This window comes from Dama dama, chromosome 27 (assembly GCF_033118175.1).
Source record: "Dama dama isolate Ldn47 chromosome 27, ASM3311817v1, whole genome shotgun sequence".
Classification (NCBI taxonomy): domain Eukaryota; kingdom Metazoa; phylum Chordata; class Mammalia; order Artiodactyla; family Cervidae; genus Dama; species Dama dama.
The window spans coordinates 42,677,850-42,701,334 of NC_083707.1; the positions used below are offsets into that span (position 1 = coordinate 42,677,850).

Below are 23,485 nucleotides of genomic sequence, written 5' to 3' on the forward strand. Positions count from 1 at the left end.
GAGCGCCCGGTAGCCTTGGAGGAGCTCAGAAGAGAACTCCAGGCCTACCAGAGTGAGGCCTCAAATCCGCCAACAAGGCAGCTGCCTTGACCAAAAGCAGCGCCTGGCTGTCCCTGCCTTTGGGTCTTCAAAGCCAAGGAAAAACTGAACAAACTCCCAAGACCCACAGACCTTAAACAGAACCAAGCTTTGGGCCGGGAGGAAGGGGAGATAGGGGAAGGAGACCGTCAGGGAGTGTGCCCCTGAAATTCTTCCCCTGTCCCCACAAGTCCTTGTCTCCTGGAAGGAGACTGGAAGGGGTGTCTGCACCCCTCCCTGCGCCTGCTCGTGAACCCCCCCGGGGGGAGGTGCTCAGCATCCCTACCGGGGTCGGGGGAGCCTTTTCTCCCTTCTGCCACCTCTCCTCTCCTCTCCCTCAGTTGCACACACACCCCAAGCTTGGCACGAGGACCTCTCTTCAAACCCACTGCAGACCCCGGCCTTGCAGCGCCCCACTCTTTGTCCCCACACTTGCACAAGTGGGGAATCCTCCCGGGTGAGAGGAGGGAAGACATCGGTCCAGAGCTGCCCGGAGTGGGGCGGGCAAGGAGGGGGAGGAACATGTGTTCCCCCTTTCGGGAGGGGGGCCCGGGCCTAGAGCTGTGAAACCCTCGCAGGAGAACCTGTCCTAGAGTAGGAGTCGAGGACGGAAGGGGGACGGACCTGGGGGAGGAGAGGGGATGAGGTTTGAGAGGAGGGGCGCGACAGGGTCGCGGGATAAGAGGAGGGAGACGATGTGGGGAGAGCCGGAGGCACAGGGGAGGGGAAGGGAGCGAAGGGGCGGCGATGCGGCGGAGCACGGCCGGAGGAGCCCAGCGCCCTTCTAGTCCCCCAAAGGGTCGGGAGGCTCCCCGCCCCCTCTAAGGCCCCGCCTTATCGCCCCGCCCCATTCAGCCTCTGGCAATCGCCCCCTCCCCGTCCAGGCCCCGCCCGGTTCTCGCCACGCCCCTCAATGCCCCGCCCAATTCAGCCCCTTCCATTCGCCCCGCCCCGTTCAGGCCCCGCCCCCAATCCGCCCCGCCCCTGGCCCTTTCCAGGCCCGGCCCCGCCCCGTTCTCGCCCCGCCCCCTCCACGCCCCGCCTTGCCTCTTCCCGCGGCGGCGCCCTGGAAATATGAAGAGGCACAGCGGCGGCGGCCAGTGCAGCTCGGAGTGGCGGCGGCGGCCGGGCGGGCGCGGGGCGGCCGGGCGCGCAGGGCCGGGCACGGGGCGGGAGGCCGGGAGCGGAGGGGCCAGGCCGGGCATGGGGCGCGCGGCGGCCGCCTGAAGCGTGCCTGGCCCTGTCCCCGTGCCGCCGGGCCGCGCCGCCCGGGCTGCGGGCGGGTCCCGGGTAGCTGGGTCCCCGGACGGCGAGCGGTGCGGCGCGCGCGGGCGGTCCCGGAGGAGGCCCGGAGATGTCCTGTGTGCGCCGCCTCCTGCTCACATCCCTGTTCCCGGCCCTCCTGCTTCACGGTGAGTCCGAGGAGGGCGGGTGGGGACGGGAGCCGAGGGTGTACCGGCGGAGACTCCGCAGAACAGAGGTGACCCCACGGCCAGGCACAACCCCTCTCCTGGGCGCCCTGGAAGAGGCTCGCGTTCCCGGGCGTCGGTAGCGCTCTCTCTGGAAGGGCGCGCGCTCACAGACTTTCTGTCCAGGTCCCACGACACTCGTGTCCACTTTGCGGGGCTTCGGACTACAGGCCGTCAAGGACCAGCAGGCTGTGCGCCCTTCACAGAGTGTCAGAGCGCAGGGGACTCGCGCTGAGCTCCAGGCTTAGGGGGGACCGTGCCCAGAGGACTGTGATCTTGCGCGCCCCTTGGAGAAGGAGTGTCTTGAGGGGCTGGGGAGAGGTCTGTCCCAGGTGGACCGGTAGGTTCTCTGGAGGCACTTTCAGGGAGCAGGGTCCTCGCAGCAGCAGAGGGTCAGTAATTAAAACTAGTCCCCTAAGTTCTCCGGGACCTGAGCTTGCTTCTCTTCTGCTCTCGTGGGTTTTGTTTCTGCTTCATGTGTCACATGTTCTCAGCGGCCCCAGTAAACCCCCAGCTAGAGAGCAGCAGGCTTTACAAGTGCTCCAGGAATCGCAGTGAAGAAAGTAAGACAGCATTGCTCTGGGCTGGGAAGGCGGACTTGTGGGGCTGGGTGGCGGCAGCACGTGTGCTGATCCAGATGTCCTGGGCCAGCTTTCCCTACAGGTGAGCTCCTGGCCCTTTAGTGGAGTGTCCACCAGGAGCAGAGATCTGTCTCCACACCCACCATGACCTCTGCATGTTAGATCAGCAGGTCAGCACCCTCACGGCCTCTAGGTTTCTGATCCAGCTTCAGAAGGCGATCAGGCAGTGACCCCTTAGACCATCTAGGAGAGGGTGGGGCAGCACCCTGGGAGCCATGAGCGGCTGTTTTCTCTGTCGTTCTGCTCAGGCGGGTGGCGTGGGCAGCACAGCTCCCAAGGGCCCTGTGAACCAGTTGGGCTGGGCCAGACCTGCCGGACGGCCAAGGTGTACCCAGAACCCCAGCAATCCCAGACTTTAAAAGTCAGGTTGGAAGACTCGCAGTTCGAGGGCCAGAGAAAGAGAGAAGGTGTAATTACAGGGTTGCGCTCCTCGGCCCATCTGCTTAGAATTACAGAGCAGTCTTCATCTTTGGCTGAAACATGAAACAAATCAGAGCCCACGGGCAGATCAAACGGCAGCTGCCACCCACACCAGAAATGAGAGGCAGAGAGAGAGGACGAAGGGGAGAGTGTCCCCTAAAAAACCTCTCATCGTAGTTGAAGGAAAACGGGCATATGGGCGAATGCCTTTAAAGTGAAAAAAGTACTTGAAATTTGCATGAACAGATTTTTTTTTTTTTTTTTTTTTTTGCACAAAGCCATTTGCCTTTTGGACTACAAAAGCCATCCTCAGAGACACGGCCTTGGCCAACCCGTCCTGAGTTTTTCCCCCTTGTTTTGAGGGGTGGAAGTTGTAACCACACTTCCTGCACCATAGTGCAAGCTGCGATAGTGCCAATGGATAAGGGGAGCCCAAGTGCAGCCTCACTGTGGCTTGAATCTAGCCCCAGATCTCCGGACTCCAGCCGAAGTCAACCTGAACCCCCTGGGCTCGGGGCTTACCCAAACCCACAGTGTGCCGGGAGAGAGTCAGGAAGGGGGAGTAAGCCAGTGGGGCCAGTTCCTGTGCATGTGTGCACGTGTGTGCACGTGTGTGTGCAGGCATACATATGATGAAAGGATGTAAGATTAAAAAAAACAAAGTTTGCCAAGTTTAAGGGGATGACGAGGATAATCCTACAAAAAGTCATCCCATTTCAAAGTGAACCTCCTGTGGCAAAATTATGCACACTGATGTTGCCCACAGACCAGCTACGCTTGTAGGGGCACAAAGGAGAAAGTGAGGGAGTGGTCTTTCTGGGTATAAATCTCTGTTATCTGAGAGAAACTTGCTTGTTACGATGCCTTAGGGAAGTGTAGAGCACCAGGAAAGAATTGAGTATTCTCCCTTTCGCCTTTTTCTGACCTATTTTTACGTACTTGAAGTAGTTTTAACAAAATATGGGCATTAATCCATCTAACCCAAGGGAGTGGTTTGCAAGTGTGTCCTACTCTGTAGTTAGGGGTCTTGCAAGTATTTAAAGATTCTGTAGTAACAGATGGAGCTTGCTCATTTATCTTAAGAGAAGTCATCAGTCTGAAGGAAATTGCCTGCACTCTTTTAGAATGGCTTAATGATTTTTTCCCTGATATTGGAAAAAATCCTGATGCTGGGAAATATTGAGGGCAAGAGAACAAGGGGGTGGCAGAGGATGAGATGGTTAGATAGCATCACTGACTCATGGATAGCATCACAAACTCAATGAGTTTGAGCAAACCCTGGGAGATAGTGGAGGACAGGGAAGCCTGGTGTGCTGCAGTCCATAGGGTCACAAAGAGCTGGACATGACTGAGTGACTGAACAGCAAAAACAACCTTAGGATGCCATTTGTTTATTTATTAATATGGTAGCAATTAGTAGATTAAAACATATTTTCTATGGTGATGCATGTACTTGGGGCCAACTTTGATTAATTTAGTTCCTGACATCATTTATAGATTATTTGTTCCACCAAGAAGTCTCATTAATAAGATTACAGAGTGCACAAGACCTTCAGGAAGATTCCAGGTGAAGTCGCTGGAGAAACTATTGTGTTTGGCATCTGATCTTTGTTCACTTTGGGGGTTACTTTTATTTCAACTCAGGCAAGTCATAAATCACCCCTAGATCCTATTGGTGAGTAAATTAGGGTCTGGCAGGACAGGAGTCTTTTGTTTATTTTAGCTTTTTTTTTTAAAAAACTGTAAATGTGGTGAGAGACCCAAGTTCAAAATGTGACAATGAGAAAGCATGTGTGTCAGTTTTACTTTCCTCTCCTTCACCTCCTGAGAACAATTGCATTTCTTAGTCCAAATAAAGCCGCTTGAATGTCGTGAAGGTCTGCAGCTGAGGGATGTCCCTTGTTGCTGTTTTCTTTGCTTCAATGAAAAGTCACAAAAGTCATCTGGCTCCAGAACACAGATTAACACGAGGCGTTTCAGAATAAGTGGTGCTATCATATGCCCCGAGTGCTGATTCTCTCTGCTGATGGAAATGAAACGTTTGGGATAAAGTTTTGCAGCCGATGTTGGGGAGATGGTCTTCTCAACACCGTTTACTTTGTAGCATTCATTGACTTTTCTGAAATGGGAAGACACTTTTGAGCTATTCTCTTTCACTCCAGTGTAGTCTCTTAAAGTTGGGGAAAAAAAAAAAAAAAGCAACAACCCAAACTGTGTGGATTACCAAAAGATTACTTAACCAACAGAATGCAAGGAAACATTGCAATAGGGTAAAATAGGATCTTTGAAATACGATTTTTATTGAAGGCAGTTCTTGTGACCAAAACAACATTGCCTTTCCTGTACCTTTTCCCCCTTAGTCATAAAATATAATCTTGAAAAGAAATAGGACTCAGCTGCTCATAGCAGGGAGCAAGGGTCGTAGGCAGATGGTAAATATTCTTTTGTGGAAGAAACTGACCGGCCTTGAGCATGTGGTGTCGTTGTAGCTGTGTTCCTTCTTTTTCTCCCTAAGTGAGTAGAGAGCTCAACACCAGTGGGAGACAGGGCTGTGTGCATGCACATCGGTAAGGGCAGACTGATGACAGCCTGGTAGAATCGCCCGAAGGGAAGTGCAAAACATTTGGGACTAGAAATGTGAAAAGGTACATTGGTGATTGTGAGCATCTGCTGGAAGCTTACGTGGCGTGAGTGTCTTTAGGAGCCTCTGTGTGGGGTGGAAGTGATCCTGGGGAAAAGCTCAGGAGAAAGTCTGCCACCATCCCAGGCGGAGCGCCTGCTGTGTCCTGACGTTGTGTGCACAGGCTATTTGGTTCTTCTCACTTTGGGAATAAAATTATTTTGGAAAGTCGTGTAACCGGAGGAAGCTCGGTCAGAGAAAGGATGTGAAGTCACCCTGCAGTGACTGAGGGTCTCCTGCTCTCAAAGGGTTTTCTAGCCTCCTTCCTTCAGCCATTCAGTCACCAGGTCTGTCCACCAGGGCCTCCTGGTGCCTGTGTCCCTGCCAGCTGGGGACCAGGCTGGGAGGAGGTGCAGACCCTTCCTGAAGATTCCTGAGAACACCTGGGGAAGGGGAGAGCTTACGGAGAGCCCAGAGCCAGGAGGTTGGCACGCTGCCCTGACTGCAGTGTTTCTCCCTTCTGGGAGTCCCACACTCCACACACTCACACACTGCACACATAGACACACCATATACACACACACCATAACATATATACTCACACACCATAACATACACACATAACACACACACACACACCACGTACACACACCATACACATGTACGTACACACACCATACATATACCACATATACACACGCCACATACACATACAACACACACACACACACATACACACTCACACACCATACATATAGACACACACATACCATGAACACACCATGCACATATACATAGCATGTATACACACACCATACACCACACACACACACACACATACTATACATACACCCACATACTATACATACACCATGTACACACACGCCACACACATATATCTCATACACATATATACATGTGCCACAGACATGTTCACACTCATACCATACATATACCACATATACACACACTATACACAAACACATACATACCACACACACACCATACACATAGGTACCACACACATGTACACACCACATACATACATACCATGAAGACCCCACGCGTGCACACACAATGCCCAAACACCACACACACACATCTTGCACATACACACACATACCACGCACACACACACCACACATACACACACAACACACCTCATGCACACAACATACACACAGACACACACCATACACATAGTCACACACACACATGACTGTGAAGAGCAGGCTGTGGTGGCAGCCATCAAGCTCCAGGCCCAGCGGGCAGAACTGCCATCTGTGATTCAACCCCAGCGTCTGGCCCAGACACCGAGGCCTTAGAAGAAAATGACTTAGAGAATTACCTCGTTTTCATCTGAAGTTAAATGAAAGCAGGACTTTGAAATCTTGACTTTATTGTGTTTCTCATAAAGGGAAAATGCTTTCAGATAAGAAAGTTTAAAGACTGGCAAAAGCAACGCTCTCAGCTTTGATCTCCAGAGACGTGGAAATAAAAACAAGAGCATGGTGTGTGTAGGTGCCCCTCTGGAGTGAACTCCAGCTTTTGTTCCAAAACATGGCAGCCATGTGGGCGGTGGAGCAGCCTGCCGACCTCACGGCCCACTCACCGTCTCGAGGGCCCCCTTCATGGGCCGGGCGATGTCTTGGTAGAGTGATCACTTGTATGTCCCCTGTTGTCCCTTCGTCTCTCCATGGATCTGTCTGCATCACAACAACTCCACCCAGAGAGGCGTCCTTGCTCTTGGGCAGGAGGGATGCAGGTCACGTTGCATCCAGGACACAAAGGTGCATGGTGAGGAGGGATGGGTCTTTCAGAGACCTGCTGCCCTCCGAAACCACCTTTGTGCATGTCTTGATGTTATACTTACTTGGCTGTTTTGATATTATTTTTTCAAAGCATTAACGCACCTTTGCAGTGACTACCCAGGTCAGAGGTGAGTTCAGTCCCAAGTGTCCAAGCGTGCCTGGAAGTGTTTCCTTCCCAACTGATTTCTCACTTTATTGTGTGGAGTGGTGGTGTGGAGTGTTGGGTCCTCAGTCTAGATGGGCAGGTGAGAAGCTGCAGAGCATGTCGAGGGGACTCAGATTTTTTAAATGTTACTGAGAACTTGGGGACGTGGCCACACACCATATTTCTCCCCCATGTTTCCCTTCACATGTCAGTGATGGGGTTGGCCTCGTATAATACAACCTTGCACCCAGTAGGCCTGCAGCCACCTGCTGAGGGGTGAAGGTTGGCTCTGAGTCACTACTCTGTCCCCCACCCCCACCCACCCTTCACCTTCTGTCGGATCCTGTCGGTGGCCTGGCTCACTCTTCAAGAACAGCATGGGTTCAGGGATCAATGTGGGTGATGGAGAAATACTGCATTTGTCCTTGTGAAGCCAGTGTTCAGGGGTGCTCACTGTGAGCAGAGCCTGGCGACCAGGAGGATGTAAACAGTCACCTGGCCCCATGGGCCTTGAACTTAGGGCACAAAACCCTGGGTAAATGGTTAATCCTGTGTCTCCTCTCGTTTGGGGAAATCTGGTCTTTTATTTGCTATCTCTGGGAGTTTTCACTGTCTGAACAGTAGACTGTCAGTCATGGTAGAGGTAAAGGTCATTCTGGAGTCATTTAGGATTTCTGTTGTGAGTAATTTTGCCCGTGGGAATGAGCCGCTCTTGCACACACACATGCACGCACATACCCATGCAGAGTGAACCCATGTGTTCACTCTGGAGGGTGAACACACCCTCTAGAGCCCCAGGAACTCATGTAGTTCTCTGCAAGAGGTCACCTATGAAGTTGTCCCCTGAGCCTTCAGGAATTAGTTTGCTTTCAGCAAGAGAACAGTCTCCTTCCAGGGTCCATGTTTTCCTCCCTCCTGTAATTGAAAGAAGCTTCCTCTTTGTCATAACCATTTGATCTGGGCCCAGGCCTGAGACCTCAGATGTCAGAGACTGTTCTGTAGTGAAGTCACATTGATAGCCACTTCATCAGAGCCCCACTGGCTGGGCCGGCTGGGCGTGGCTGTATCAGGGCCTGGCTCTTCCTAGGACCCTTGACCTTGAAGACAGATTTTCCTCTGCTCCTTTCTGTTCATGTGCCTGACATTTGAGAAATGAGATAATATGTGAGTCAAGTGAATCTTCAAGTGTTTTGCAGATGGTAGTTACCATTCCTGTTCCTTTAATTTTTAATTTGTACTGGGGCACAAAGGCACCCGTTCGATGACTTGGCCAGAGTCACCTTGAAGCCTAGAAACAGCCCCATTCTACCTGCGCTGGTGCCGTTTAACCTTTGAGATGCTCTTTTCCTTGTAGTCATTTGCAACAAAACTTAACGAATGAGACCCGATGAGCTAGTCTTCTCAACTGACCAAAACGTCTAGACTCCTTAGTTCACCAAAACCATGATGTTATTTGTGTGTGGACTCAAACGTGTGTTTCTTCACTCATATGAGAAACACAGAGAGGGGGACCCTCTCGTGGCCTAAATAGGACTGTCACCTGCTCACCCATGACCACTGCATCCAGAGCACCACCCACAGGCACTGCTGTTCCTAACAATGACATCACCGTGCACCGCCTTAAGAACCTGAAAGACCATCATGTCAACTGCACTCAATGTTCAATGGCAGAATTGTCAACAACCAAATATGGCAATGGGGTTTCCCAGGTGGTGCAAGTGGTAAAAAGAACCCATCTGCTAACACAGGAGACTTAAGAGATTCAGGTTAGTATCCTGGGTTGGGAAGATCCCCTGGAGGAGGGAATGGCAACCCACTCCCAGTATTCTTGTCTGGGGAAACCCATGGACAAAGGAGCCTGGCGAGCTACAGTCCATAAGGTCGCAAATAGTTGGACGTGGCTGAAGAGACTTACCATAGCACAGCACACAGTACAGCAAATATGGTGATTAGCCAATGCACTTCTGATTATACTGATAATCTAGTCAAGTGGAGGGTTTTAAAGTTATTATGTATGATAAGACATTTACTATTATAAATAATAAGTACACTCAGGTAGGAACTGTTATCACAGTCGCCACCTAGGAGTTGGATGTCGATTTAGGCTATTGAAGATGGGTGAAAGTGGACCCTTAAGTATTTTGCAAGAGTTTGTTTCCAGACTTAGTGCTGCGTTAGTAATACTCCTGCTCTCCTCTCTCTGTCTTTCTCTCCCTCCTTTCATTTTTAAATACCTTCTTGGTGAGACCTCTTCCTACCACATGCCAGAGATGGTTTGTGCCTCTCCAGAACCACAGAGAAGATTTACTGCTTGTTGAAAGCAATTCCCTTCTCTCATCTTTCTCACGTATTCAGGAAAAAACGATACACTGAGCCATGGCAGAAGCTTCATAATTGATCCTCCTGCTGCTCATCCCTCCAAAAAAGGGAAAAGCAGTCTTTCCCAAATGGAATCCTTATCCTGTGTTAGTTTGCTTAAAAGCTTTGGGTTCCTCTTCCGTGTTCCAGCCCACTCTGTGCTCAAGATGACATACACAGAGCTCCGTCCTTGGCCACCCGGGGATCTCTCCTCCATGAGACCTCTCCATCCTTATTCCTTGTGTTGGGTGTGGGCTGTAAACTGCCTGGACCACGTCCACTGTCTTCAGGACACAGCGGCCCCTCCAGGAACCCCCCAAGGTTGAACTCAGAGGCTGCTCCCACTCACGAACTCCTCCATAAATCCTGGGGTCTGGTTTCTTCCCCAACTGTAGGATGTGCCTATAGAGTGAATGCCTGGCCCTCTGGAGTCTTTCTGATGGTGTGAGTGAGTTGCTAGTTTCAGTCCCAGATTTGGAGCTGGCACAGTCCTGGCGATGCGAGAAAACGGGGCCCTGGGTTGGTCCTAAGACTGGTCTTGTAGGGTACCCCATGGCTGATCCTGGGAAGGGAGTCTTGGGGTATAAGGAGTGGGGAGTCATCCACATGGCCTCCTCTACAGCTGAACTAGGTGCCTCATGTGGCCGTTTCACTCCCAGTTGTTGATTGAATATTAGATTAAGCCTGGCTCAGAGGCTAAAGAATCCACCTGCAATGCAGAAGACCTGGGTTTGATCCCTGCGTTGGGAAGATCCACTGGAGAAGGAAATGGCTACTCACTCCTGTGTTCTTTTTTTTTTTAATTGAAGGATAATTGCTTTACAGAATTTTGTTGTATTCTGTCAAACCTCAACATGAATCAGCCATAGGTATACATATATCCCCTCTCTCTTGAGCCTCCCTCCCATCTACCACCACATCCCGCCCCTCTAGGTTGATACAGAGCCCCTGTTTGAGTTTCCTGAGACATACAGCAAATTCTTGTTGGCTACCTATTTTACAAGTGGTAATGTAAGTTTCCATGTTACTCTCTTCATACATCTCACCCTCTCCACCCCTCTCCCCATAAATCTGTTTATGTCTGTTTCTTCATTGCGACACTCCAGTATTCTTGCCTGGAGAATCCCAGGGACAGAGGAGCCTGGCAGGCTACAGTCCATGGGATCGCAGAGTTGGACACAACTGACTAACACTTTTCATTTTCACACCAGGCGAGCTGGGTGAGTGTTGGCAATGCCCGTCCAGAGCTGACCATTAGAGACAGCTTCTCCTGCCTGCTCCCACTTGACCCCTTCAGTTTTGCTCCCTAAGAACCATCAAGGTGATGGGTACTTTGAAGGAAAAAGATAAAAAGAGAATAAATTCCAGTCCCATTTCCCACCCTAAAGATTCATCCCCACCTGGTGAGTAGCCCTGTGTCCCAGGGAGGGGTTGTCTATTGAGGCCTCAATCCTGCTGGCCTCCTGGGCAACACCTCGCCTAGCCCCCGATGTGGCTCATTGTCCACCAGGAGCAGCAGCAAGATGGAGATCTGTCTCTAGAAGTCCTTTGCCTGCTCTCTAATGATGTGCAGTTGGTAGTTTGGGGATTTTATTTCTCTCTTCTCTGGTTAAAAAGCTGCCTGTGAGCTCCGTCCCTGGGTGGCCCCCGCCTCCTGCACAACCATGCAGGTCCCGAGCACCACGCTCTCTTCCCCCACCCCCGAACGTACCTCCTCCCCAGACCCGGTTACCATCCACACTGGTCCTCGGACATCCCGCCCAGCGAGACCTTGAGCGTCTCTGTGTTGGAAAAACTCAGCTTCATTCTTCTTTGTGCTTCCAGCCCCTACGCTGCACAGAGTGGCAGCACGTGGGCACTGGTTACGGTGAGTAGAGCTTGTCACCGGCCTCGGGCCCCCACCCTCCTCTCCATCTGGGTCACCAATGAGTCAGCTGCTAGGAGCCCAGGCCTCTGGGCACCCTGTCCGTGCAGAGCTCGGAGCGCACCAGGTCAGGGGCCTCTCACTGTTATGGTAGCCGTTCTGTTAGTTAGGAAGGGCTTTCTCAGGGCCTCTAAGAGCCTGATCATCATTTAAAATAAAAGCATATGTGCATGCTAAGTCGTTTCAGCCTTGTCCTACTCTTGGCAACCCCATGGACTCCAGCCCACCAGCATCCTTGGGATTCTCCAGGCAAGAATACTGGAGCAGGTTACCATGCCCTCCTTCAGGGGATCTTCCTGACCCAGGGATCAAACCCACGTTTCCTGCAGCTCCTGAATTGCAGGTGGATTCTTTACCACTGAGCCACTGGGGAAGCCCTAAAACAATAGCAACTAACATCTAATAAGAACTGTGAACCATGTGCTAAAGGAAATGCTCCTGGCGAGTCCTGAGACTGACCCCAGGACCCTGCAGCGCGGTTCCCTCCTCTTTACAAGTGAGCACACGGGAGCCTGTGGGGGCTGAGTGATGGGTTTGTGGTCACCGTGCCGTCGTGTATTTCATCGGTTGTAGGACTGATATCTTTTCATAAACAAGGTCTTTACAGTGGGTGTGCATCTTCCGGTCACCGTGAGCTTGCGGGTGGTAGTCGTGTTGGGGACGTGTCTTCACCTGCATGAACCTGGACCCAGCTGCCCGTACTGTCCTCAGCTCGCTTCCTCTCTGTGCGCTCTTGTTACTCTCCATCTGTGGCATAGTTGCCAATAGCTTGGTGCTGAAAATAGAGTGAAAGTTTGAGCCAGGTATTAAAATTCACTTGTAAATTCCACTCTCAGCGCTGAGAACAAAACCAGGCTGGAAATCTGACAGACCAGTAAGAGAGCCAGGGGTGTCCTGTGACATCAGTGGGGCGAGTGTTCATCTCAGAGTGAGGGTGGGAAATAACTGCCCTTACATGTTTCCTCACAGAAACAATCAGTTATGTGGAAGGGAAGATGCCCACGAAAAACATGAGGCTGTGTTTGAGCTTTGTTGTTGAGCTTTTTGCAGATCAGAGCCGTTCCTGTCCTAGTGAAGTGTTGCAGCTGAAGGCCTGATCTCTCTGGAGAGATGAAGCAGTCAGAGGCCGTGCTCTGAGGGTGTCTGGGCACTGCTGCTAAGGCCTGTTTCATCATTTAAATGCAAGTGCTTTTTGTCACTGGTAATAAAATAATGATGCATCTTAACAACCACTGAAGTCTTGGGTTTGATGAAATCTGTTAAGTGGCTGATCCAGTTACAAACCCAAGCAGCCCCGCTCCGGCATTTCACCCATATCCACTCCCTTCCAGCTTTCCTTACCTTTACAGGAACACATTTGCAGGGTGTAAAGGGGTTTATATAAATCAGTTTTAGAACAGAGCTTGGCTTGGTTGATCTGAGAGCATGGCATCTTGACTGAATGCTGAGTGTCACATTTGAAAGAGAATCTTCCCAAGTTCCCAGTGTCTCGTGACTTGAAGACTTGAAATAAAGTCTTTTTTTTTAGCCACATAACAATTGCTCGCACAATTGACTCAATGGATGGCAAGTTATACTGTATTATATCTTGGTTTCATTCCCACCAGGGGACTCAGGAAGTGCTTCCTATTGTCAGGATGATCACCGCTCTTGGGGTTGGTGGAGGCACCCCTCTCCAGCCTCAAGTTCAAAGCCAGCTGAGAGAGGTCCACACAGGTGCCAGACAAATGGGGACTGAAACCCTGGAATTGGGCTAGATACCCCACCAGAAGACACAGGGAGGGTGGATGGCCATGTAGGATTGCTAACAGGTCACCCCTGACTTTTCCAGACTGTCCTCCTTCCCAGAGCCACAGCCTACCTACTGAATGGACCTCACTGTGGGGCTGGCAGAGGGGCTGATCAGAGTGTATGTGTTTTGAAAACAGGCTGGCTTTGCAAAGAGAAACAGCCAGGTTAGCAGACTTGTGTCCTGCCTGTTTCCTTCTCCTCTCTGGGGAGGGTCGGGAATGGAGCACCCGGGACCATCACTACAGCAGAAAGGCCTTTACTGGGATGGAGTTCAAGGCCACGGGGAAGGGGTCCTTACTTAACAGCCCTAAGCATTGATGTCTACACCACCCGATGCAGATTTCTGAGTTTTAGCGTCACCACATTACCAGGTGGCACTACTGGTAAAGAACCCCCCTGCTGATGCAGGAGACACAAGAGACATGGGTTCGATCCCTGGGTCGGGAAGATCCCCTGGAGGAGGGCATGACAACCCACTCCAGTATTTTGGAGAATCCCATGGACAGAGGAGCCTGGTGGGCTACAGTCCGTAGGGTCGCAAAGAGTCGTACACAACTGAGCACACACACATACACACACTCTAACTCACGTGTGACTCACATGGTTTGGCCGAACAGAGTTGGTGGTGACGTAGCATTTAACATTTATTATGAAACAATTACCGCAATCAGTTTTGTTAACACCCATCTTTCATTGTTGTATGTTTGTCTAATAGTAGTTTTTTTTTTTTTTTTTTTTGCTAACACAGTGCTGAATACCTAGTGGGTCCACAATAAAGACCCATCAGATCATGGGTTGTTTCAGGATTGACTCTCAGAAGGGACAGCAGGCTTTCAGAAAGACAGCTCCATCTGTTTTCATTGCCTTTTCCTGAACACGCGGTGGTAGTGCTTTTGTATGCACATTTTGGCCAACCTGGTCCACATGTACTAAAGAGGTGTTTCGGCCTAGGTCCCCTCTACCCTGGAAAACATTTACAGGTGTTCAGTCTTGCAGTCAGTCTTATTTTAAACCCTGTAATGTATGTTTGTCACCAACTTTGGGTTGGTGATCACTGGGGGAAATGTCACCCCTGCCCCCTTGGAGGGCGAGTGGAAGACTGGCACCACCTTTAGAGGGTGTCCACTTGAAGACCGATGGCCCCGAGATGCATGAGGTAGTGCGCGCAGAAGGGAGCCCCTACGGCAGGGTGTCTCCTGAGCGCCATGGGCTGCTCCCTCCAATTCCTTTCACCCTTTTGCTGAGGCCACTGCCGTCTGTGTGTGACTGGCCTGTCCATCTTCCCGACCTCCCTTCCTGCCATCCTTCCAGCCCTGTCTCCAGCCTCGGTGGCCCTGAAGCACAGGCTTCTCTCCCCTGCAGCCCTGCACAGCTGTTCCCAGAGGCATGGCCTTGTTGGCTGGTTCAGGAAACTGGGTTTGGGCTCTGGCTTTGCTAGGGACTCGCCTAGTGACCTCACGCAACTCACGTTCATTGTCTCCCTGGATCCCATCTTCTGAGCTGAGCGAGGATCTCCTAAGACCCTTTCCCACTGAGGTGTGTGAATTCTAGGAGAGCAGGAACAGCCGTAGACCCGGCGTTTCCCACCTGGGGGACGTCCCTGCCTCGGGGAAGTTCCTCCGCCAGCCTCAGGTCTCTCGGGCTCCACTGACACGAGCTTCCGCGTTTCTGTTTCAGGGCTGGGAGAGGGCTCTGCTCTCCTTCATCCGGACAGCAGGACCCATCCCAGGTCCTTAGAGAAAAGCGCCTGGCGGGCCTTCAAGGAATCCCAGTGTCATCACATGCTCAAACACCTCCACAATGGAGCCAGGATCACCGTGCAGATGCCACCAGCCATCGAGGGCCACTGGGTGTCCACCGGGTAAGCAGCCGGGGCACGAGGGCCCGGCGAGTGCACTTCTTAGGGTTTCTCAGGTGCACAGAGACTTTCTAGAACCCACAGTGATCCTGGGGTTGTCCAAGTTCTCACTCAGTTGGCAGCCAAGCGACTCTTGGAAGCCTGGGTTGATGAAGAAACAGAGCTCGGTCCTGCAGAAATCTTAGCCTGGGCAGTGGGGATACGGGGCCACTGTGAAGCCACCAGGAGTGAAAGCGTCCTTGTTTACTGAACCTGAGGACCACTCGTGTATGAAAAGAAACCATTAGCAAGTGAAATTAGCAAGGCATCTGTGTTTCACCAGCCCTGAAACATGACGTGCAAGCTTCTGATGGTCTAAATAGTCTAGCCGTATTCTGGTAAGTTGATATCCAGCTTCAGAGTCTGAGAGTACGTTAAAAGGGACCCACACTGCCTGGACCAGCCAGGGCGCAGCTCTTGGCTTCTTTTCCAGGCTGTGGAGCTGAGATTTATCCTGGTTTGAGCTCTGGCTTATCTTCCATTAGAGCTTTTAAAAATAGCCCAGAGGCAGACCTGTAGTCCTACCCCTGCCCATTAAATTTGTGCAAATTCACATAGCTAACTAGGCTAAGGAATAGTGGGATCTGACACCATCTGTGCAGACCCTCCGCAGGTGCCTCAGGGAGGGTTCACAGGCATCCAGAGAAGAGAGGAAAGAAAGGAATAAGAAGAGGAAGACCCAGAGGTTTTTTGTTTTTTTTTTCCCCCTAAAAATGGGGTTTCTCAGAATAACCTCCTCATCAGTATTGGCACAGACAATCTTAACGCAGTGTACTTTTAAATAATTTGTCATTTTGTTCAACAAATATTTCTGGAGTGCCCAAATGTGTACTGCGCCTGAGCACAGTTCTAGATTTTGTGTGTGTAGCAGAGAATCAAACAGACACGTCTTCAGGAATTTCACAAATAAACACACAAAGAAGTGTTACGAAGAGGGAAAAAAAGCAACAGGTGCTTCAGGAGAATCTCAGGGCCCCTATTTTAGGACGGGGTGGGGTGGGAAGGGCTACGAAGATGAGGACACTTGAGCTGAGATGTCCTTGGCAGTGCAAGACTGGGAAGAGCTATTGCTATGGGGCAGGTAGAGGCTGGACTGGAGAAGCACCATGGTAGCCCTTGTGCCTGGGGTGGGGGTGGGACAGCCCCCAGGAGGCCAAGGAGGAGGCTAAGCCGGCTCTCAGGATCCTTGCAGGCCAAGTCTCTGTGAGTTTGGCTTTTAATGTAAGAGAACTGGGGATGCCATTGAAGAGATTTCAGCAAGGGCCCTGCTAACAGCCCGATGTAATGTGACTGAAGGATGCTCTGGCTCAAGGGGATGGTGGAAAGAGTGATGGGGATAGTAGGGTTCTCAGCCTCCTTAATCAATAGTAATCAGTCAGAGGCCAGACAAGAAATTCAGGCCAGGCTTTACTGGGGCCCCTGCTGCAGCAGAGGGTAGCAAAAAGAAGTAATAGGTTGCCTTGCTCACCCAGGAGGCTTAGTGGTAAAGCATCTGCCGGCCAATGCAGGACACTCTGGTTTGATTCCTGGGTCGGGGAGATCCCCTGGAGGAGGAAATGGCAACCCACCCCAGTATTCTTGCCTGGGACATCCCATGGACAGAGGAGCCTGGCAGGCTACACCTCATGGGGTCACAAGAGTCAGACACGACTTAGCGACTAAACAAGGATAACAACAACCCCCCAAGGGAAGGGTGAGCTTGTTCTTTACATGGGATGAGGGTAGGGGGTGTGTCCAGGGGTTGGCAGGTGGGATGGCTTAGGTGGTCTGCCCACCCCTTAAGTGGTATTGAGTGCAGAGGGCACACACAGTCCCCTGCTTTTGCTCCTGGCTCTTCAGAAGGCAGTGGGGTTTTTGATCTTTCTGTATCTTGTTGTCCATAATTTGCCCAACCGTGGTCTCTCTGTATCTTGTTGTCCATAATTTGCCTAACTGCACATGCACACAGTTATTTTTAGTCTCATAGTTTCTGTGTATCCATTGCTGGAGGAGAGGTATGTCCAGGTGCAGGCACTGCGGCCAAGGGTCCTGGGTCCCAGCCCCTTTCAACTTGGGGATGACCAATTAAAAACTTAGCTGGAGACTAGTTCCAGCTGGAGATGGCTGAGGGCTGGGTGAGGGGAGTCAGAGTCGGCCGGCTGATGGAGAAGTGAGTGGGTGTGAACTTAGAACTGGATCAGCAGATTCTCAAGTGAGATGAGGTGTGAGAAGTCAGTGATGCTCTTGTCTAAACCACGGCAGCAGACATGAGCCTGCTTATACGGAAGGACTCCTCTCTCCCTGGGGGATGGGGGGAATATGGGTTTCCTCTCCCTCTGTCACAGAGACAGATGCTCAGAGGACCACTGGGGACCGTATGTCCACTCAGCATCTGCCGGCAGGTGAAGGTCTCTCCCCAGAGAATGGTACCCACTTCCAGTAATGCTCAGTCGCGTCTGACTCTTTGTGACCCATGGACTATAGCCCCTGGTCCATGGGATTTCCCAGACAAGAATACTGGAGTGGGTTGACATTTCCTCCTCCTCTTCCTGACCCAGGGGTCAAACCCACATCTCCTGTGTCTCCTGCATTGCAAGTGGATTCTTTACCACTGAGCCATCAGGGAAGCCCTAATGCCCATCCACCAGTTTGTAAATTTACAGTAATTTTGAGAACCACTGGCCTTTGGGATGTCAGCTTCACAGCTTGATTTAGCCACACATGGCTCAAACCAGATTTACCATACCTACTAGATTTATATATAAATAATAGATACAAGCAGGTTAAAGGCCAAGACTGGTGAGAGAAAAGTCCCAATGTCACCAAGACTAGGATCTGGCTAAAGGTGATGAGTGGACAGATTCTCTGGCCAACCCATTGACCACAGCTGTGAGGTGTGGGGTCAGACCCCTGTGATGACCCCCCCACTGTGCTCACAGCATCCCCCCATTTTTCTGTAGCTGTGAGGTGAGGGGTTGGGCCCCTGTGATGACCCTCCTCCTGTGGCTCCAGGCTCACTGGGTCTCTCCCCTGCTTTCCCGCAGCTGTGAGGTGCGGTCAGGCCCCGAGTTTATCACCAGGTCCTACCGATTCTACCACAACAACACATTCAAGGCCTACCAGTTCTACTACGGCGGCAACCGCTGCACCAGCCCCACCTACACGTTGGTGGTCCGCGGCAAGATCCGCCTGCGCCAGGCCTCCTGGATCATCCGCGGCGGCACCGAGGCTGACTACCAGCTGCACCGCGTGCAGGTCGTGTGCCACTCGGAAGCTGTGGCCGAGCAGCTGGGGCAGCTGGTCAACCACACGTGCCCCGGCTTTGTGCCTGCCGGGGGCGCCTGGGTGCAGGACGTGCCCTACGACCTGTGGCGGGAGGAGGGCGGGCGCGAGTGCACCCGGGCCGTGAACTTCGCCATGCATGAGCTGCAGCTGGTGCGCGTGGAGAAGCAGCACCTGCCACACAGCCTGGACCGCCTGGTGGAGGAGCTCTTCCTCGGGGACGTGCACACTGACACCGCCCAGAGGATGTTCTACCGGCCGTCCAGTTATCAGCCGCCGCTGCAGAACGCCAAGGTACGGCGCAGGGCCAGATACGGGGGTGGGGGCTGAATCATGGAGGGGCTGGGGCGTCCAGCTACCAGCTGCCCCTGAAGAACGCCAAGGAACTCTGATGCCCCACTGTGCCCCAGATGTTGGGGGCGCTCTGTCACAGAGGGACTGCTGGGGGTGATGGGACAGGAGGGCTGCAGGCTGGGGGACACAGAGCCTGGGTCAGGGCACCTGGAGGCTCACCTCCAGCTCTGTGATGAGGCCTGGTTTTCCCATCTGATGAGGGTGATGGTCCTGGGTTGGTGGCTCAGAAGGGCCTTGGTGGCCGTCCTTGAAAATTTCTAAGTCTTCTTCCTAAGTCTTCTTCTAAGTCAGTCTGTCCTGACCCTCTTCTATGAGCTTCTTCTATGAGTCCGAGAGGAAAGCTTGCAGGAAATGGAGAGGGGTTATGATCTTAGCACCTGGGAAGACAGAGGGGCAGCCAGGTGGGGATCCCCTGGCCCTGGAGGTGGGCGTGGGGGTGGGGGCTGTGGACCTTTAGAGCCTCCTACTCTGTCTCCACAACAACCCCGTGAGACCATGATGACCACCCTCTTAGCAGAAAAGTGAGCAGCTGAGGTGTGAGGGGTGGTCTCCTGCCCAGGGTCACTGGTTAGTGACTTTCAGGGTCAGAGCTTGAACCCAGATCTTTCCTGAGACCCCAGCCTCTCCTGGTTGGACTGAGTGAGACCTAAGTCACTGTGTCGCTGTGGAGGATGTGATCGGGACAATGAACATCTTGAATGCTGACCCCCTAATTACACTTGGATTCACCAGGCACTTCCTTCCCGCAGGCTCGGAGTCTGTATCTGCAGTAACAGGATGGTTTCCACCACGGAATCTGGGGAGGCAGGCAGGGGGCCTGGGTTGCGGGGGATGGGGGGAGGCAGAGAACCCCTCCCCCTCATCAGACCAGCTTTTCTGGAATCCTTTCTAGAACAGCAGCTCTCCAATCACAGGGCTTGTCTGACTTCTGCTTGGTGGTTTATTTGTTGGTTTTTTATTTTTTTGTTTTTTTTAATTTATTTTTAACTGGGGGAAAATTGGGCTTCCCTGGTGGCTCAGCTGGTAAAGAATCCACCTGCAATGCGGGAGACCTGGGTTCGATCCCTCGATTGGGAAGATCCCCTGGAGAAGGGAATGGTTACCCACTCCAGTATTCTGGCCTGGAGAATTACATGGACTGTATACTCCATGGGGTCGCAAAGAGTCAGACATGACTGAGAAACTTTCATTTTCTTGCTTTACAGTGTTGTGTTGGTTTCTCATCCGGTTTGTTCTCTCTCCTCTGAGGGCGCTTGTGCCTGGTGAGGGTACCGCACGGTATTGCCCCCACCAGACCACACTTGTCTTCTTTCTGTGACTGCGAGCTTGTGCCATGAAAGTTGGGAAAGTCACCTTTGTGACGACTGTGGGACATCTGCGAGGAGGCCAGCCTGCAGACGCTGCTTCCTCTGGGTGCGTGTCTCAGGGACATCCCCTCCTCGGGCTCCAAGCAGACCCAGGTCAGGTCCATGTGCTGTGCCCTGCAAGTTCCTGGGCTATAGATGGGACAGGGTCATGGGGGAGAGGGCGGCCCTCCTGCCCCCAGGACCCCAGGCGCCCTCACAGGGAGAAGGCAGGCAAGGGCTCTGCCTGCTCCATGGCTGATGGAGGGGCCCCAGGCCCGGCTCCTGGGAAGTGAAAGGACGTCGCAGGACCTCTGTGGGTGGCTGCCACATCCAGACACTGTGGCTCCTCTCCAGACTCCTGGTGTCAAGACACTGTGGGAAGGGGGTTTGCAAACGTGCACTTGGCGTCCTCTGAGCCCAGTCGAGCTGACATTCACATTGTCTCTGGGAGTGAGTGTGTCACTGGCGAGGATGGCCTGCAGCTCGTCCAGAAACTCCACAGGAGCCAGAGTCCTGACCCGGCCTGGCTGAGCCTACGAGAGGATCGCCTGGGAGCAGAGCCTTTATTCCTGCTCACAGTCCAGCGAGGATGCTAGTGAGCAGGATGGTCAGGGGCCAGGAAGGAGAGGGAGGCCAGACAGAGGCCCCCTGCCTCGGAGAGGCCGCAGATAGGCTGGACCTGACCTGGGGCTGTGTGTGCACATCATGGGGTCCAGGCCCCACTTCCTCACCTGAGGATACCCACATGGGCTCTTTGATCTCCTGCGCTCTCCTTACACCTGGAAAAGCAGGGAATGCCCACACCCAGCTCTGTCTTTCCACCTCTGTCTCTGCCGCTTCTCAATGTTCTCTGGTTCTTAGAACAAAGTTAAAGGGTAAACCCTTGCTCCTGAGCTGGTGGCTCCAGAGAGGCACCCCCAGTCCTGTGCCCACTGGGCTGACTTCCCTCACCAAGCCCTGCCATCTATTGGGAGAGCCAGGCTCAGACTCCAGCTCCTGGAGCACACACATTTCGGAAATGAGTCATGACACGTCAGCGTGGGGATAGAGGGTGGCACCTATAAGGCTGACCTTCTTAGGATTTTCATAGAAGAGTCGAGGCTTTGTTTTCTGACAACATTGGACAGACTGCAGAATATGTGGGCCTTGGAGATGGAGCCAGTCCCAGGGTCCAGGTCTCCCGGGGTCACCAGCTGCAGGCTTGACAGTGTTTTTCTGACCTCTGGAAGTAAATCTTTCCTGTAAAAGAAGCAGAATTGATTGGGTTGACATGCAGAGCACCATCAGGCATTGGGAGAGGCCGCCCACCCGGCCTGCAGTGAGGAGCCCTCGGGGAAGGTGGCTCCTGGGAGGGAGGGTGACTGAGGAGGGCCCCCCCAGCGATGATGAGGCTGTAGGATGGATCCTCCTGTTTTCTCTTCCCTCCTCTGCGGGGACTGTTTCCCCAGATGCTTAAGAAGGAAATTCTTTAAAACCCAGGCCATGATCCCTCTCCTCGTTAAAGAAACGCTAAGGGTGGAGAGAGCCTTGGACCATAGAGATTACCCAGGACACACTGTTGAGTTTTGCTGTTTGTTTCAAAGGAAGGTATTGAACAGTGTGAAGAGTGTGATACCATGTGTAAAACTAGCAACAGAAGAAGAAGGTAGGCTGACCAGGGACCTGGTGTTTCTGCAATGTCGGAACAAGGAGAAGTGGACAGTACAGCCAGGGACAGATGTTTGTCACCGGGAACGTTTCTGTACCTTTGTGCCATGATCTTACGCTATCCAAACTCGTTTCCACACTCAAATTCTAAAAAGGCAGGACTCTGAGGCTTGGAGGAGAGTGGTGGCCACAGATGAAGTGGTGGCCAGGCTGGGCCGACGCGGGCCGGTGTCCAGGCCTGGGCTGTGCTCTCTGCGGAGGCCGGCCCGGCCCCGTGGCTTGGGGAGCTGAAAAGGCCCGTTCTTCTCCTGTTGTCCCCGGCGTGTGCGTCTGGGCCGCCGCGAGCGAGTGGTCAGGAAGTGTTACGATCCCTCCCAAGGCGGGCCGGGGGCGTGGGTCAATGGGCTCGGCCTCTGGGGCCTCTCCAGAGCCCTAGGTGCTGCCTGCCCACCGGTTCCTGCAGGCCCGCCCTCCCACCTCCTGGGAAAGGAGGGGCTGGGGGCGCTTCCGGACAGACCACAGGCCCAGCCGCCCCCCCTCTGAACCCTTCACCTCCCCTAATCGCCAGTCCTTAGAGACCTGGCTGAAAATTAGCTTAACTGCTAAATTGAGTTTAAAACCACTCGTTTCAGCCCCTCTGGAAATGGGACACCGTGTAAAAATAGAAAATTTAAATCAGCTTGTTTTTCTTAGCTTTGTACAACTTTGCTGTGAGGTTCAGCGCCCTCGGCAAATACGCGATGTTTGAAGAGACTCAGGTGAGCCTCCTGGGAGGATTCTTCCGGATGAAGTTGGCTACTTTTCATTAAAAAGAAAAACAGGACCCCCTAAAGTAACCCTGAAAGAAGAGGCTCGGCCTGACTTGAGTTCAGCTTCAGGGCACGTTCCCCTCTGCCTGGATTCCTGTGCCGCGGAGGGTTAGCCAGGCGCCTTCTTTCCTCGGCAGAATCAAAAGTGATTAGAGCAAAGATTGCCGGGGTCGCTGGAAACGCCAGGGCCTCAGGATCAGGCTTGCAAGCAAACGGAATTGGGCTTTATCCAAAACCCTAGGCCGGTGAGGCCACAGCATCGTAAATCAGAGAGGTGTCTGCAAACCAGACCACTCTCCCCAGCCACGTGCCTGAGGTATTTGGCCTGGAATGTGATGGCGGGGCTGCCCGGCAAGGAAGAAGCCCAGCAGCATATTTTGGGGCTGCCTGAGCCCTGGGAGGAAGCAGGGGTTCCCATGTGCTTTCTGTCCTGCATTCTCTGCAGACCTTGGGCTCGAACAGCCATTTGTCTGGAGGGAGCTTGTCTTTCCAAGACTCTTCAGAGCACGTGAGAAATACAGGTTTACGGTGACATCTGTGACATCCCAGGGACCTTGGACCACATGGCCGTGGACAGCAGGTGTCCACCCAGCTCTGGGAGGTGGGTCTGCGGCAGGAAGGGTCTCTCCTTAGGCCTGTGGTTGGCGTGACTCTCAGTGGGGCAGTGAGTGGGTGTCACAGGTGCACTGGTAGAAGGATCCAGAAGCTCATGGAGGAATCCGAATCCCCGCTCTTTTCTGCCAGTGCAGGGAAAGGAGAGGGGTTTGTGGAGGTTATGGGAATTGGAAGAGGTGGTCGAGGACGGGGCATTCAAGGAGTCAAGACTGAGACAGTGTCAGAAGCCGGCTTACCTTCAGGATGCTGCTGTAAAGAACCGTGACCTTGCCCCTGGGGCTGGGTGCTGCCCAGCGGTG

At 52.8% G+C, this 23,485-nt stretch overlaps 1 protein-coding gene across 1 annotated transcript in view; it reads left to right on the forward strand.

Moving 5' to 3' along the window:
• Positions 1-1,333: 1,333 nt before the first annotated feature.
• Positions 1,334-23,485, forward strand: part of APCDD1 (APC down-regulated 1) — a 32,689-nt gene continuing 10,537 nt past the window's right edge. Inside the window, exons 1-3 of the mRNA XM_061130723.1 lie at positions 1,334-1,490; positions 14,935-15,118; positions 18,178-18,709. Coding sequence (XP_060986706.1) covers positions 1,433-1,490; positions 14,935-15,118; positions 18,178-18,709 — 774 coding nt within the window. The 5' untranslated portion in view covers positions 1,334-1,432. The remainder of the gene's footprint in view (positions 1,491-14,934; positions 15,119-18,177; positions 18,710-23,485) is intronic.